Here is a 17,918-nt window from a genome sequence, read left to right as displayed (position 1 = left end):
ACCAAAAATAACATTGCTAGAATTCTCTCCTGAAAGGCTCTGGATGCATGTGTATTGGCTCTGGTTATTAGAAACTAAACAGCTAAAATTTAACTCATGAGCTGGCAAGACAGGCAGATCCTGAGGTTGATGATATTTATTGCATCTAAGTATCAGGAAAACAAGTAGAGCCCTGGCTTCAGCTGCAAGCTTCCTGAAGAATGTCTGGGAGTGGGATCCACGGACAATTCAACTGCCCAAACAACTTGAGAAATGTAATGATTTGGTATCACAGTCAGGATGTATATGAGGAGCACCCTGTAAAGTAGATGAATTCCAATCAGTTTTTCTTAAACATTAAAAAGTAAAGTGTACTTTAGATACCATCAAAGATACAGAATGAAGTAAAAGCTGTGCCTCATCCCTTACCTACCATTGCTATATGTAAATAGGTGTGTGTGAGAGAGGGATTACTGCAATGCGGATGGATGGGTGAGGTGAACTGAGTGGATTCAAATTTATGCTGAAGAAGCTTAAGGGTCCACTGTGTCCTCTTGTTTAGTCAAGGAGTTAGGTTCAAATGGTTTCCTTAAGCACAGGTCACTAGGCAGCCTCAACCTCCTGCCAGCCTAAACAGAAAATTACAACAGGAACCTTTACAAAATCACTTTGGAGCCTCTGCTGCTAGACCGTTCCACAGCAAGACCCAATGAGATTAGTTAGCTTCAATTCTACCTTAACTAACCCAGCTGAGATCAACACACTTCACTCTTCTACACCACCCAATCCTGCATGTACTATAGACTTATTTGTTCCTTGTTTTTAAAAGCTGTAAACATTTCCTTAAAAGAAAATGAGGAAACAGAATTGAAGGGTAAGAATGTCCAACAGGTCTAGTTTTCACACAGCTGTTGGGGGTTGTGCTGATACTTGTATTTCGATGCTAATTACTGCCCCCCCAAGATTTGTTTACTGCCCTATCCATGTTGTGTAAGCCTGCCAAGGACATTATTCCTGATTGGTTAAATGGCCTAAAACCTGGGCAGGGCATAGGCGTGGCTAAGGTTCCCTGGCTTTGGGTTCAGGAGAATCATAGGAAACAGATAGGAAGAAGGAAGGAAGGAGGGAGGATATCATGATGTGTTAGTATGGAGAAGGTACCTTGTGGGCCAGAAAAAAAAGATTCCAAGAATGGTGAGGATGGAGAAAACATGAAGATGAAAAACATAAGCAAGTATTTATAAGATTACGAATGGAAGGTAGCCCAGAAAGGAATGGTTAAGGCAGATGGCATTGGATGGGGGCTGGGAGGTGGATGGAGAGGTTATTGATAGCATAGGTGGAAATACTTGCTCAGTCCAAGGTAAATAAGGCAATTATAAATCTAACAGGTGTCTGTGTCTTATTATTTGTGACAGCAGGTTACGTAATAGCACCCTAATAATTACAGGGCAAATATAACTTTATATAACCTGACAACAGTAATGAGCCAAGGGACTATACCTAACGCTCTGAAGACTTTTGGATGTTTATTTGCGTGCTCACACATGTAAAGGGCAAAGGTTGATGCTGGGTGTCTTCCCATGTTACTTTCCAATTTATCTCTGAGGCAGGGTCTAATTCTGTAAGACAGCAAGTCCAGAGGGTATCCTGTGTCTGCCCTCCCAGCAGCACTGGGTACAGAAACAAACCAGTGTCCAGCTTTTATTGTGGGTGCTGGGAAGGTGAACTCGGGTCCTCATGCTTTTAAGACAAGCACTTTACTGAGTGAGCCATCTTCTTAGGCCCCTCTTCTGCAATTCCCATTTAAATTTAATGAACAAGCATGTCTGAGTAGAGGTTCTTTTCAAAGCACATCTGCCATTAGTGAAACAGGAGCTTAGAAATAATACCAGGTAAGAATGGTGACTATGAAGAAAACTTCAGTAGACAATATGATAGCAAGAGGAACACTTTATTAAGCTTCCTATTAAGTTGTTTGGGATCATATGCTGCTACAATACAAGTTACAACTCAAACGGTATTATGAACAATTAGGATACACATCAAGCATTTTCTGAGAGCAGCTTCCGTATCTTGATCACTAAATGGAATGGTTCTTCGGAAGCACAGTCCCTTACCCTATATACAGAAGAAGAGAAAGTAAGGATGCCACAATACCTCCAAGTAACCAAAACCAAACCCAAACTTTATAGTCAACTTTGTATACTTCACTGGCATGTAAAAATTACAAATGGATTTGCAGTGAACATTTATATTTTTATATAAGTACACTATGTAGGAGAATAAATTCATGTTGAATATATAATGGCCACAGGCAATACTAAAAAAAATTACTTAGTACAACTGCTAATGGTGTCATAAGAAGGGAAATCACATACTATATAATCACATCTCATTATATACAATCTTGGCCAAAAAATAAACATTCATTCCCTAAATAAAAAAAATCTAAATATTAATGCATGTAATTCTTTTGTTTTATTTCAGAGTTTATTTCTACCTATGCTGCTAGAGCAGACTAGGAGAAATAGAAAACTGGGGCCAAAAATGAGAACACTACATTTAAACTAACCCTGCTACATACCATAAAATATGCATTTTGTATTCCAAAAACGTCCTGAGTATTTAGTTTAGTCTCATTAGGAAAAAAGGTGGTAATTGCAATGGTAAGATTAAAAAAAACAAAACAAAAACCACAACACACAATTTTATTTTAAAACAAAACACCTGAGAAAGTAACCACTGGGAATGAAGAAACAGAATGATGTTAATCAGGACTTCAGCACAAATATAAATACTTGAGGTTGCTGTTTATAACATGCTGCTCCTATTCAGAATTGCCAAACTCCCTCACTTCTGACAGTCCTTGAGAAAAGAGTCTCCCAAGAGACCTAGCATCCATGCCTCCTCTAACCTTAGAGAAAATGCTTGAGTTTTCGAGTTTTCTGAAGGCTCAAGGTGTGTGCATGCACTGCCCAAATAATGTTAAGAGGTCTCTGGATAGACTACCCGTATATATAATGATTACAAGAATATCCAGGATTTTGGTATTTTTAATTTCCTAAAAAAACACAACTGCTTTAAATTTTTTCCAGAAGACAGTTTTATGAACCTCAAGCTTCATAATCACTTGTCATTTCTGCTATAGAAAGCCTAAAGTTCATGTCAGTTTAATCTGAAAACTATTCAGCTACTCAGGAAGATGAACACAGGTTTGTTAAATAGGATCATTCACCAAATGATCCCACCCTAACAGTGGTCCTATGCAAACTTCCACCTCAGCAGTTAATACCTCCAATAGAATGCAGTGCATAACTAATACAGTTTACAAAGGTCCTGCAAGGTTGGGAGAACTGAGAGTACAGTATGTTCTCACCTCCCCCATGTCCTCTATTACTATTTGAAGTCTTTGACATTAAAAAGCTGGGCATGAAGGACTAAGACAAAGTACAGCTATTAAAGGAATTGAACAGCTTATTAAAATTCTAGGCTACTCTTAAAATTTAGGCACTGGTAAAGCTAAAGCATTGAAAAAAAAAAAGTGTGTGTGTGTGGGAGGGTCATATAGGCCAGGTAGACCTTTAACTTCAAATCCTTCCTCCTCCACTAGCCCAGTGCTGAGATTACAGGTGTGGCCAACACACCCAACTTGCAGATTACTTTCAAATGTACAGTAACTTGGCAGCTTTTGCTTTCTTAGTGACCTGTAGAGCCCAATTTTGATAACTATGAAGTGTGGGCTTACTATCTGATTAAACTTGATTTTTATTTTAGAGGGTGTAGCTGCAGAAAATATGATAAAAAACAAGCACTTTACAGATGAGCACAACAGTACTACTACTCTAAATACCACAGCAATGAAACCCAAATTATAATGCTCAAACTAAAACTTAAGACACACACTAAATGAGAACTGAAAAGATCTTTTATGGGACAGAAACCTTGGCTCATGTCTTCTGGCTGCCGTCATCTTCCACTGAGCTGCACCTAAAACACAAAGAACAAGTAACAAGCAACTTTGTTTTTTTTTTTAAAGAGCAAGTAACAGCTTTGAAGGCATAAGATGAACTGTTTCTAGTGGAAATTAACTTATTAAATAACTATAAAATGAAGCCATGAAAATCAGCAGAAGCAAAGCATTAACTATTTTGAGTGAAAACAACTACAAAAGACTTGAATATGCAGCATACTAGCACCAAAATAAAGTAAATTATGGTGGGAAAATCACTACCCGTATCATTAAGGTGGACGCTGCACTGTGATGCCTTATTTAAAAGGCTTCACTCTACCTGCAGATGAAAATCACCTTGTATTTACTTTAGTAAGTCTAACCATGAAGAGACGGGGTGTAGGTTCCTAGGTGGCTTATTATCTCATCTATCACCTTCCTGGCTGTGTAGTTCATTTCATGTCTTTAAATGGAGCATAACCCACCAGGAGAATGCTGCTATTCTGATATTCCATTCTTGAATGCACCAAAATGTGCATGCTTGTTGTGATTAGGTGCCTGGGTGAATAAAAAAATCCCATTTACAATGTAAAAATATTATTTAAACCCCCAAAATTTTTTGTTCTCCATAATCCTCAGGGAGAAAAGCAGTAAGTTTACCCACTCCCAAACAGAAAATATTTCATAGGACTTTGAAATTTCTCTTCTACCACTTTAAAAATACAAATTCCTTTGTGTTGCAAAACCAAGTTGATTTACATGATTTTGTTTTAAATTGTTGCTAAATGTTTATCTACACATGCTGTCAGAAATAACCTTGTTAAGAAGGTGAAGCTGGTGTCTCAGCAAATCAGACCCCTTGGAGAAGGCGTCGAATGGCCTGTGCCCCGCTTTCCTTTTTCTCTTTCCGCACCATCAAAAGGAAAAGTGAGAAAATAGCAGAAACATTAGTTAAATCCTGAGTTATACCCTATAACCTACAGGAATAACCTCACTACACTGAAAGCTGACAAAATTTGAAGGATTTTTTTCTGGATGAAATAATTAAGACCCTAATTATTAAAACAAAATTTAAAAATCAGGCTATACTGAGTTATATATTAGCAGGTAATACTTTCAGGAGAAAACAAAGACTGCTTTTAACTATTTACAGTTTACCTGACTTACCAGCACTGAAGACAAAATCTTTTAAAAATGGCTACCAATGCCTTGTTCACAAAAGACTTTATTATCTAGTGATGCATACTGAGAACATACAGAAATCTGCATGGTCCACTTCCCATGCAGTAGAACAATCTTCTCTTTACAGTAAGTGAGTGTCAACTGTTTATGCAATAGACAACACTTTAAAGTCACATTTTTAAAGAAAAGCTTCATTTACAAAAGAAATAAAAGGTAAAGAAGCAATTACCGCTTTTAAAAAGCAGCTGCTTTGTTCAAGAGTGGAAGGTTTATGCCTGTATTGAAAGACAACATGATCACAAATAATGCAGACAATGAACAAATGAAAAACACTTTTACCATAAAGCAGTACACTCTCCAAATGACATACAAATAGTTAAAAAATCTCATTATGTTGTCTATCTTTTAAATATGAGGACTTTCAGAAGTAGGCCTCAACATTTTAATTAGTAAATGAAAACTGCAGTTTCTATGTCACTAAGAACTGTATTTAACAAAATGTATATAAAGTCTATAGCAAGTTGATTTAAAAAAATTAAAGTTAATAAGAAACAGTACACTGAAGGCGCTCTATCCATCAAGTGCATACGCTTCAAATTTTAAATGTGATGAACAGAACAGAAACTGTAACTATGCCACAGTTACGATGCCAAAAATAAACAAGATCAGTTATCACACATGCAGGGAATTCTGCCACAAAGCTATCCCTCATTTTCAATTATTCCAATAAAATAACATCTTAAAACACTGGTGATGTTGATGGTTTAGCTTACCTTCAGTGTACTGAATGTTGTACACAACCTGCTTTAAAAGAGGAGACATCCCTGCAGGCAGGCTCAAGAAGGAACAGATTCCCTTCGGCACTGACTACACCAAGGGCATGCTGCTGTGGCCTGCACTCACACCTAGGAAAACGTGAATATAAACAGCATTTATGCTGGCCATTGCATCTGAGACCAAACTGAAGCCAAGTCTGCTAAAAACAAGTCAACCACCCAGCACTGCTACTCATAACAGATGCTTTTTGTCTTTTATGTGAACTGCAACCATATACATTAGCACTGTAATTTTGTGCAGTCTTGGCAATTAAAACATTTCTACAGTGAAATTTCACATAAGACACAAAACAGATTAACTAACATTTCTAAAAGAAATATCACCCTTGGTGTTAATTCAAATATATCATGCTTCCTCAAATTTGCTGCAGAAATATTTATAAGTTTATATACATTAATAATAAACTGCTGTGAAATTTCTTCAGTCTTTGTATTTAATTACTCAAACCCTTGGAGTTTCTTCATCTCGTTTAAATTTTTTCCTGGATGAATGCATGCTGCAGGGCCTGGTTGATGCTAATTCGCTTAGCTGGGTCCAACATTAGGATCTGGTCCAACAAGTCCTTTAGCTGGTGCACTTTTTTACGTTGATCTTCAGGAAGTCGCTGGCACCCAATCAAGTCAGCCAACAGGTCCTTAGTTGGATTAATGGTGCTCATGACAGTAACTTTCTCCTAAAAATGATTTTCACAATGCATAGCTCTAAGTTACATGTAAATCAGACATTGTTTTGGTTTTTTTTTTTGTCTACCAAAATATTAATATATAAACAGGAATACTTATGATCAATCAGTTTTGGAATTTTCATGTGGCTTTATACTCCACATCTTTTCAAAGAGCAATCAAGAAACTTAAATGGAAAAGCTCCCCAAATTAGCCATGAAAATGCAGCGAGCATCTGCTGCCTGAACTGGGCTATCTTTGGCTTCACTCTTCAGGGGCAGGAGATGGTCGGAACCATGTCAACACCAGGACATGTTACTCAGTGCTCTGATACAGCAAGGCTGTGGTATTGAAGGCCAAACATTAGCAATTCTTACTCCAGCCTGTAGGTTTCAGAAAGGCTGATAGAGAATGCATATGTCAGCAATACTGAATAAAGGTGTTGAGGAGAGGAGGTCACTCAGGACATGACTCAGCCCAAGGAAGTCTGGGAGCAAAGGCAGCGAGGCTGCCTGAACCTGGGCTTCTTGGCTAAGAGTGGATTTACAGGGAAAAGAAAAATGCCGAAGATGGCAGAGTTCATATGATAAAGACCTTGGCTTGTTGCTGCAAAACTCAAAATATACAGAGAACTTCCAACAGCAATATAGAAGATACATGGGAAACCAGACCAAGGGAGAGGTGGCAAGGACCCACACATGAACTATTATCACCTTAGAGAAATGTTTTAAATCCCTTTATTATTTTCATAGCCTGATATACTTTATTCAGAAATCAATAGCAAAATGGAATGGCATATTTTGTTGCCATTTTAAAAATAATCACAATTCCACCCAGCACACATTACTCAATTCATGGGTAATAAAGCATATAGTGTCATGAATTTAGCACAGTGGTAGAGCACTGACCTACTTAGTGTGAACCCCCATTTCAATCTCATACTTCAAAGACAAAACAGCAACAACTACTACATCACATATAAGCCAGACTTACCCTCTCTGTCACTTTATCAACCTCTATGTACATGAAGTTCAGATTTTGGTCAAAATGTTGATCTTTGAATACACCTTTCCGAATCATCTAAAAACAAAGAAAAAAATGGCTTTGAAACTACTACGAAGCTTGCCTGTCACATTACCAACTCTAGGTAATAATTCACCCAAACATTATTTAGGACCCTCTTGCAGTGCTCAGAACCCAAAGCACTTTCAAGTCTGCAGTGCTCAGCTACCCTCTGTTCTGACCAATGCAGCCCAACATGCTAATTAGCTAACCAACTAACCAACCAACCAACATGCAGTTCCTTCCATTCTGTCTCCACACAGCTGCAATCTTTCTCATCAAAAAGGGCATCACCTTCCTGTTACTGAAAAGGGAGTTCCCTTTGATAGCTCTTGGCTGGTGAGAACCATTTAACGAAAACACCTGCAACAAGAAAGGAGCTAAGGTGTCAGCATAGCCACCAATTCACACCTTTGAGAGGTTATTTTACAGCTACGTCTACATGAGAGTGATAGGAAGTCTACAAGAAGGAACTTATCCTACCTTATTTGGCATTTTTCCTTTGAGGTCCATGGCGAGCTTCAACATATGGTTATTAGTTTTGCCAGGAAATAAGATTTTTCCAGTATAGAGTTCATATAAGGTACAACCTACAGACCACATATCGATACCATAGTCATAGCTTTTACCTATAACTGAAAACAAAATGGAGGCTTTAATACATGAAGAATAAGCAACTCCTTAGTTTTCATTTCCAGTAATGGGGGCACTACCTTAGCTTCGACTATAGCCACATCCATGATGGCGTAGTTTACTTTCATGTTCTTTCCCACTAATTCTTAAAGAGATATACTTTAAAAAAACAAAAAACAAAGCAAAACAACAACAAAAAATGCCAACAGGTTTAAAAATATGGGGAGGAGAGGAGCTGGAGGGACAAGTACAGATGCCTTCTTTTGCCTTTGACCTTTGCTGGAGGTGCTAGTCAACCTCAACCCAGGCAACAGGAAGAGAAAAACCAAAGGTCCCACACAATCCATAAACGTGATAATCAGACCTTGAACAATCAAGAGCAGTCTTCTAAAGTCGAGGGTTTTCCACAACTGTTTTGCTACTCTTGCTCGACATGATCAAGACTCCTGCCACAACTACCTTCATTCCACCTGAGGAGGATGAACTTGCTATGGTTCCCTTCCTCATGAATGAACTCGTGCAGCTGCTGAAGTGTGATGGAAAACAGTGCTTAGACATTACACACGCTGCTTCCACCACAGAGGATGGCCCAGGGACAGGGACACTCTTAAGAAACTTACTGATCTCCGGAGCACGATAAAATCTACTGACAAGATAAGGCGTTATGTCATTGTCTGCAACATGTGAAGCCGATCCAAAATCACAGAGCTTTAAAATTGTTTTTGATTCATTAACCTGCAAAACATTTTTTCAAGGAAATTCAATTCATGACAGGAATAATCAGACAATTTAAAACTGTCCTTTAAGAATTTAGGTTCACCACAATACTAAGAACAAGTCATTCATTTAAAAATTTATTTTCTATTACACATGTTCCTAATTATGAAAAACTGCTCATACAACATTTAATTACAACTAGTAAGACGTGAGGAAATATGAGGGAATATCAAGTACATTTGATTTTACTTATCGGTATTTAATATAGAATTAGGTAGTGATATGAAAATCTCATTTCATGAGGCAAAGCATTTCTAAGCCTCCCTTGAAAACCTAAAGTCAAGTTATTCTCTAAAAGAACATAAGAACACTTATTAATTGAAAAAAAAAATCTGTCTAAGTCAACTACCATTTGCCAGAGAATCACAGTGGCAATGCAAAGAGGATGACACTTAGCTAACACTACATGGTTCTTTATCTGATTACCTGGTTTACATCACCTTAAACTCTGCAATCACTTTAAGTCTAAAAAATATTAAATCGCTTCAGTATAAAGTATTAGTCAAGAAAATGTTAAATGTATCTAACCAGACTGATAAACATGAGATCTGTATTAGTCATTTGTTCTTGTTTCCATGGTAAATACTGGTAAATACTTCTACATACACAGTAACAGTGACATCTGCTGAGAAAGACTGGAGCTGCTCCCATGACTGTTGCCACTCATAATCAGAAGCATGTTCAGAATTACCAAGTGAGGATAATTCATATTCCAGAGTCCCTTCCCTCCTTCAAAGAGACATATACAAATTCCAAGTTGGGACCTAAACTTGGCCCAACATTCCCCTCCCATGACAACATTTTAAACAGCTCTAACACTCTCTGGGGTAGGGGTAGTTATCATCACAAAGTGGAATCAGTGTAAACTGGACTGTCACTGGGATCCAGAGAATTAAGTTATAATAGTTCCTGGCCCCAGTCCAAGGCAGAATCTCTATATAGCTCTGGCTGGCCTTGAACTCACAATGTCTGCCTGCCTCTGAATACTGAGATTAAAGGGATGAGGCACCAAGCCCAGCCAAAAAAATTATTTAAAACTACAACACAACATCAACACCAATTTTCTTTACTTTGGAGACCAGTAGAAAGGTGTCTTAAAATGATAAATATATATAAAAACAAACGCTGGGTATGGTGGTGCACACCTGTAACCCTAGCGACTCTGGGAGGCAGAGCAGGCAGAGCTCTGTGAGTTTAAGGCCAGCCTAGTCTACAAAGGGAGTCCAGGACAGCCAAGGCTACACAGAGAAACCCTGTTTTGGGGGTTGGGGGGAGCAAAAACAAAAAACAAAACAAACAAACAAAAAAACCAAACCAATCCAACTACCGAAAAAGTTGTAACACCAGAAAAAAAGATGGAACCATGTATCACGAGAACTTCTAAGCTAGTTACAATGCATCTACACTCACTCAGACTGTGGGGATTTTACATGGTGCTGGGGTAGTTTTGGGCCCTCACCCTCATGCACACTTTAGTTTGCTATGCAATGTCTATTCCCCATGAGGAATGCTGTACATCAACCACAATGTAGCTAAAACCAGGCTAAAGGCATTCATTTCATTCACTGTCAGGAAGGAAATCAGTTCCAGGTATTCTCTGGGCTATTTCTGTTCCAAGAAGGGATATTTAGTTCCCCAAATTCATGTGAAAATCTAAACTAACATGGATTAAAGAAAAAGGTGCTAAAAACAAAAGCTTCTAGGGCACTGCCAAATAGCTTTTACTGCTGTAGCACTGCACAGGTATTTGCTGTGTAATCATCTTCTAAACTGTGGGTGTTTTCTCTATGTATGCTGTTTTTCACAAAAGACCAACAGGAAGTAAAAATAAGTATAAATTGGCTACTCAATTTTATAATCCACTGACAATATACCTACCATTTCACTAATTTCTTAGCAATCCTACCTCTAAGTTGTATAAAACAGATGATATATGATATGATATAAACACAAACCAAGTATCATTACAGTATGTGCATCATAATTGATGTAACACTCTAGAAGGAATTATTTTAAGAAAGATGGTGTGTGTGCCTCAGTGGGTAAAATTGTGGCTTTTCAAGAGGACCAGAGCTGAGATCCCAAGTGCACACATAAGCAATGGGAGTGGTGGCGAGCACCTCTCCTACTATTTATTACTATTGTCAGCACTAGGTTGGCTGGACACAAGACATTCTCAGGGCTTTCACTGGTTGGTTAATCTAGCTAATGGGTGAGCTCCACATCCAGTCAGAGACTGTCTCATAAAAATAAGATGGAGGACACAGAGGAAAGTCATTCTATGCTGACCTTTGGCCTCTATATGCTCACACACGGGCAAACAGCTTTGTGCACATGTGCATTTATTCATGTACACCTACAGAAAAATCACACAAAATAAATGTGATTTCAATTTGATGAGATTACAATTTTAGGGGTACGGTACTGGTGACTGAACATAAAGTCTCATGCATGTATCAAGCACGCCAACACCAAGCTTCAATATCCCCTGCCCAGTCACAATCTCTTTAGAAATTAGTTTGTCTCAGCTCCAACATGAGTTCCCAGTAAAGAAAACATTACCTATGTGGTTCTTCGTCTGGAGCATTATTCCGAACCAATTAAAAAAAAAAAAAGCATGCATTAAACAAACAAACAAAAATAGGGGTGCTGGGAGATAGTTCAATTGGTAAGAGTACTGGCTTGTGTTTCCAGAGGAACCAGGGTGGGGGAGATGTTTGACTCCTAGAAGACACAGGACAGCTTACAACTATCTGCAAGTCCGAAGGGATCTGGCCTTCTTCTGCAACCTGTGGGTACTGCACTCACCTAGTATGTATACATACATGCTGGCAAACACCCACACACTTAAAAGTAAAAATAAAAAGGGGAAAAAAATTAAAAAAGAAAGAAAACACATGTTGTAGAATACATCACTGGCAGATGATCAAGCAATTCACCAAGTTGTGAATATGCTTCAGACTGTGACTACCACAGAAAAGGGACCAAGGAAGGGAGGGCTATGCTTGTGCATTACTGCTATCACCATGATGATGCGTCTCCAAATTTCAAAAACATCAGACACTGTGAAATATGACTGCATCACACCAGCAATCACTAAAAAGAGAAGTCACAACTTCAAAGGAAGGCCTTTCAACAATACATAGCCAAGCTGAACCTTGCTTGTTTGGATCCCCAGAAGACAGTTGTTTTTTTTTTTTAATTTTTATTAATTACAATTTATTCACTTTGTATCCCCCCCTGTAGCTTTCTCCCTCCTCCCCTCCCAATCCTCCTCTCCCTCCCCTTTCTCCAGCCATGACCCTTCCCTAGTCCACTGATAAGGGAAGTCTTCCTCTCCTTCCCAGAAGCCAGTTTTAAAGGGGAAGAAAAAAGAAAAACAAAACCAGGAACCAAGTGTAGTAACATGTGCCTGTCATATCAACATGAGATTTGGGGAGCTGGGGCAAGGGAACAGTGAGCTTGAGGCTGCCACAGAACAATACTATATCTCAAAATACCAAACAAAACCAACCAAGCACCCTTTAAACTGAATTCCAAATAGCTGCTAAGAGAGCAATTTTTTCATTGTCTAAAAGACCAGAGTGTACTTCAACATGCATCACTGCACAGCTTTCTTTAGCTATTTAAGGAAATATTACCATCATGTTTTTGGGGTCACTGTATACTATAAATCTATCAATCAAAATTTTAAAAAGGAACAACAATTCATTTTCTCTTTCTTCATAGTTTTCTATGAAATTCCTGGCTCAATTTCAAATGAAGATAAAATTTGGCAGTCATAATGAGTAATTAATATACAGATTAAATGTTATTTTGCAGTATAACAAGAATCCTATTATTTGGTAGCAGGAAAAGATATGGACACACACACAAGGTGGCCTGTGTGTGACTTACCAGAATGTTGTCTGGTTTGATATCTGCATGCAGGATATTGCATCTCTTAAGGAGTTTCAATGCCAGGAACAACTGCTGACTGTAGGATCTTACAGCTTTAATATGAAGACCAACATCTTTACCATATTTCTTTAACACCTCCCGCAAATTCATACTTTAAGGAGAGAAAACAAAACAACAACAAAAAAATGGGGTTAAGAAACAAATACAAAAGGCAAAAATATTTAAGCATAAAGTAAAATCAAGTGCAAAATAAAATTTATATAACTAAGAATCTTTATCCCCAATGCTTGATAAATTACTTGGCACTGAGATAAGAGAATAATATATCCATGATACAGCTTCCCAAAAAAGCTCAATTTTCAAAATAAACCAAGAAAGAGCTACATAGTAACTCCTACTTCACCTGAAAACAGAACTTGGAAGGAAGCCATATTGCTGAAAGTAAAACTGTTATCTTTCCACTCTACTTCTGTGAACCAGACTGCTGACCTGCAGGGTACCTGAGGTTATTCTGTCTGTCACCCAAAACAGAAGTCAGTTTATGTTTTACACATTAATGATTTTCAAGATAATACAGTTAACAGGAAAATTCGAAGCAGTTCCCCAAATCTCCCTTGCATTTTCCCAGAATGAGGCTGGTAGATAAACTATATCAACTTGTTCAGATCTTGACACTTTACCTGAGAGGCTCAAATACAAGACAGAGATGCTGTTTGTGGTAGAAGTGTCTGAAGAGTCGTAGGCAATGGAACTTGTCATCAGGATCAGCATCATTAAGTTTTTTTAAGAACTCCAGTTCTTTTAAACCTGTCTTTTGCCTGCAATGAAAAAAAAAAAAAGAAGCAAGGATTTAGGAGTAACATTGTTAGAAACAGCCTGATATACCATGGAAAACGTGCATAAGTACCTAAGTGTTATTTTTTTTATTAAAAAATTTTTAATCTCAAAGTGTCTTGATATAATTATTATTTGGTTCTTCTAAGAATGTAACTATTAGACATGTCTCCCTAAGTATAACTTTACTAATGAAAACCTGACTATAAATTGTCATAAGGTACATCTTAAAAGTGTCTATAGTACAAAAGGTTAGAGTTCCCAATCAAACACTGTTCAAAATTTAGGACAATCAAAGGCTTTAAGAAAAATATGTAACATTTCTAACATTTGAAGGGCAGTGAAAAGCTGGCTCTACCACCACTTTAGTATGTAATACAGATTTAAATATATGGGAATGTGGCTGGATATACGGCTCACTGGCTGGGAGCACTGGCTGCTCTTCTAAAGGACCTGGGTTCAATTTGCAGCACCCACAGGGCAGTGCACAAATGTCTGTAATTCCAGGTCCAGGGGATCTGCTAGTAGGAAAGTTTGTTTGTTTTTCTGTTCTTTTGAGACTGGGTTTCTCTGTGTAGCCTTGGCTGTCCTGGACTGGTTTTGCAGACCAGGGTGGCCTCAAACTCAGAGATCTGCCTGCCTCTGCCTCCCCAAATGCTGGTATTACAAGTGTGCAACACCACGCCCAGCCAGTTCCAGGGTATCTGACACCCTCATACAGTTATAACAAACAGGCAGAACAACAATATACATAAAAAAAATATATAGGAATGGCAATTATTTATGCTTATGAAAGAAAAAAGCTGAGAGATAAAAGATAAAATAATTCCTATCTATAGCTAATGAATCAGTTTGATTTGATGGCTGCTGTATGCTCAGTAACAATCCATGTACTTTCCTTTCCCCTTTCTAGATTAAGGCTGTCACAGCACAAGATGGCATTAGGTGATACAGAAGGAAGGGGTCTAAGGACATACTGGCGCAGAGAAGGTACTGAAATGAGTTCACTGTAACAGAACTCCCATGTAACACATGGCTGTAATTTAAAATTCTAGTCAAAATCTTCTCTAAATACCTCAACTGACTAAGATTCTTATCTGGGTGTTTTGGTGTTGCTGTTTTGGTTCAGTTCTAAACTTACATGAGTTCATTGTTTCTGATGATCTTTACAGCCACTTCCTGATTGGCTCTTGCATTATCTCTGGCACGTACAACATTGCTGAACACACCCTGGCCCGTGTAGCCATACACATTATAACGTTTATCTAGGACTTCCCCGATGTTCACACCTAAAACCAAATTTAAAAATTAAGTCTGACTATAAAAATAAAATCAAGTTGTTAACACACTTGAGTCATTTAAAAACCGGATCAAATCTCTTGGTTAGTCATTTCTTTCAGAATGTAAAAGCAACTGTGTGACTGTGTCAGACAACTCTAGGACCACGAAAGAGTGGTCCTATCAACTGCTGACAACTTTATAAATATGCTCACTGAAGGGTCTTCAGCTATAATACTGCATGACAAATACTCAGTGACTGGCACCTGAGTTCCTTTGTATGTTGCTTCTTTTGTCTTATAATATAAAGATGGTCAAGTGGTAAACCCCTTTCTCTAGAGGATTCACTCATGGCTGAAAATCTACACACAAATTTAAGCTTGCTTTAATTAATATGCAATGCTTCTGGGCTGCTGACTGGAATATGACAAAATTCATATTCCATGACCGGCTGTGCCATACTTTTCTATATAGAGTTCAACTGTGATTATATTGAGCACTGTGCGTTTATGAAGCTGCACCATGAATCTTAAATTGATGAGAAATAAAAACTTACGGTAATAGCCTTCTGCATCTGTCCAATTATCCCTAAGGTTGGGATTCTCTTTGAAATCTTTCCCGATGCCAGCAGCACGGAGACGAGCACTCTGAAATGAGGGAGGCAATTGAATGGTTACCAGGAGAATGAAGGAAGTACCTCCTTAGTAACAAAAAGATGGCAAAACTAGCATTTTATTAAATTAGTTGATGGTTACTACTGCTTACACAAATTCAAGATAGCCAAGGTATAATTATCAAAATGTCTTATATCTTAGTAATAGGAGAAATATTTAAGGAAAATTTCGAAAAGTGTTTGGGTATGATTAGGGCACTAAAAATAAAAACAAATGTTCAAAGTCAGATCTAGTTTCCACTAGCTGGTGAGACAGACTGGAGAAACTCCTACAGACTGAAATTCTGTTAACCAACCACAGTGTCCAGCATTACCTACCGATTTCCATCATTTCCTTCTCTGCCTCCCTGTCCATGGAGACATTTGAACCCTTACCACACAGGCATGAAATGTAGTAATATTCACTGGCTGTACTAGGTTGAGCCTGTGTGGAAAATTAAAAATAACAACATCTATCTAGTATTTATGAAGAACCCTATTCCATATTATTCTCCATGATACCCAGAAGATCCTGCAATAATGCTATACTTTGTTTTTAACATCCCCAACCCACACTCCCACATTTTGTGATAATGGCTTTCTGGTTTCCAGGCTGGCACTACTGAAAGGCAATAGAATCTTTTAAAGAGCTGACACCTAGTAGAAAATCAAAGGAGATTGTTGAAACCCAAAATTCTTCTCTTTTCTCCCTCTTCTTGACCAATTTTACTGCCACCTGCTCTTGCCATGACATGCTGCCTATTCATGGACCCAATGCAGCAAAGCCAACTGATTATGGACTCTTTTCTCTTTCTAAGTTAATTGTCCAGGTATTTCTTACAGTAACAGAAAGGGAACACAGCATCACCTAGGCAAATGATGTGTACTGATACTTCAATGGGAACAATATATTTATCTTCTCTTAATTCATCCTCTTCTAATGTGCCTGCTGTGGTCCATGTGACGCATTATAGATTTTTGGAAACAATCACAATGTCTTCCAGGTTTCATACACTGTTTATCCTACCTCACTTTGATTTTTCCCTGTCATATTTATCCTCTTATTTCTTCCAAAGCCTGTATTTCTTCTTATGACCCTTTAAATATAGACTGAAAATGGCCTCAGACTTTCAGGTGTGTTTATAGAAAAGACTTTTAATAAAAAGGCACCGATGAAACATTACAGCAAAACAAGAACAAAAATAAAATAAAAACAGAAAAAAAAAAAAAAAAGAAAAGAAAACCCTAGTGACTAAGATCACTTAACTAACCCCTCATGGTCTCTAAGTACCATACATACTTATATTCCTGTCCATGTGTTGAGGTGTGGTATGCACACAAGCACTACACACTTAGGCTTTTGAGTGAGTGTGCAACTTTGGTGAAGTTTTCCAATTCTTTTGTGCATCCTTTAAAAACTTTGTTCCTCAGGGAAAACAAAGCTAGTTCACTTTAGTTTTGAGGTGCTGTTCACATAGCCTGCCCAGATGTTAGCACTTCTGATACCGTTAATGTGGACCTCATTTCTCCCTGTAACTGCTAAAATGTCCTAGACATATAGACTTTTCCCCATGTCACTGAATTAAAACTACTCACATCAAAATAAGCAGCAAACATGTCATCAGATTCTGTAAACATATCAGGAGCCAAAAGCTTCTTCTGAGATGAACCTTAAAAGAAATATGCATTTATAATTGAAAAATTAAAATCCAAGTAAAGAGAAAAATCAGTATTAATCAAACTTCTTACATTAATCTTGAGAAATGAAAACAGAAGCTAAGTCAACAGAAAAGTCAATAGTATTAGTCAAACTTCTTTTCTCTCTTGCACATTGACCTTCTAGGCAACTATTCCAAAACTCTGGCTCAGGACTAAAAATGACCTGATAGCACTTTTATTAAATTAGTATCCAAAGGATGGCTATAACCCCCCACCACACACACTGTCATATGGCTGAATAAAATACACATATCCTTGACAAGAAATAAAAATCAATAGAGTTCCAGCCTTGCCAGAACCTGCACAAAAATGCAAGGCACCACAGCAGCATGGATTTGTTACCCCAGTGGGAGGGAGACAAAGACAGGGGCTCCCTGGCCAGTAACCCAGGGCTACTCAGCAAGTTCCAAACCAGCACAGGACCCTTTCTCAAGAAAAGGTGGCTGGCGGC

General features: G+C 38.0%; 1 protein-coding gene across 7 annotated transcripts in view; it reads right to left on the bottom strand.

Annotated features, from left to right (window-relative positions):
• Nucleotides 1-1,914: 1,914 nt before the first annotated feature.
• The window catches only part of Prpf4b (pre-mRNA processing factor 4B), a 32,558-nt gene continuing 16,554 nt past the window's right edge, over nt 1,915-17,918 (bottom strand). Inside the window, exons 7-20 of one of the 7 annotated variants that reach the window (XM_060372661.1) lie at nt 17,345-17,418; nt 15,653-15,743; nt 14,960-15,107; nt 13,665-13,802; nt 12,982-13,135; nt 8,928-9,042; nt 8,158-8,309; nt 7,606-7,692; nt 5,887-6,623; nt 5,343-5,388; nt 4,748-4,834; nt 4,417-4,489; nt 3,924-3,969; nt 1,915-2,100 (exon numbers count right to left, since the gene is read on the bottom strand). In XM_060372661.1, the coding sequence (XP_060228644.1) occupies nt 6,420-6,623; nt 7,606-7,692; nt 8,158-8,309; nt 8,928-9,042; nt 12,982-13,135; nt 13,665-13,802; nt 14,960-15,107; nt 15,653-15,743; nt 17,345-17,418 (1,163 nt within the window). In that variant the 3' untranslated portion in view covers nt 1,915-2,100; nt 3,924-3,969; nt 4,417-4,489; ... (1 more) ...; nt 5,343-5,388; nt 5,887-6,419. Of the gene's footprint in view, nt 2,101-3,923; nt 3,970-4,416; nt 4,490-4,747; nt 6,624-7,605; nt 7,693-8,157; nt 8,310-8,671; nt 8,834-8,927; nt 9,043-12,981; nt 13,136-13,664; nt 13,803-14,959; nt 15,108-15,652; nt 15,744-17,344; nt 17,419-17,918 lie in introns of those variants that run through there. The other 6 variants (XM_060372664.1, XM_060372663.1, XM_060372659.1 and 3 more) reach the window with 6 other exon arrangements.

The sequence above is a fragment of the Meriones unguiculatus genome, chromosome 19 (genome assembly GCF_030254825.1).
Source record: "Meriones unguiculatus strain TT.TT164.6M chromosome 19, Bangor_MerUng_6.1, whole genome shotgun sequence".
Taxonomy (NCBI): Eukaryota; Metazoa; Chordata; class Mammalia; order Rodentia; family Muridae; genus Meriones; species Meriones unguiculatus.
Note: the sequence above shows the minus strand (reverse complement) of the source record. Positions and strands in the feature narration are given on the sequence as shown.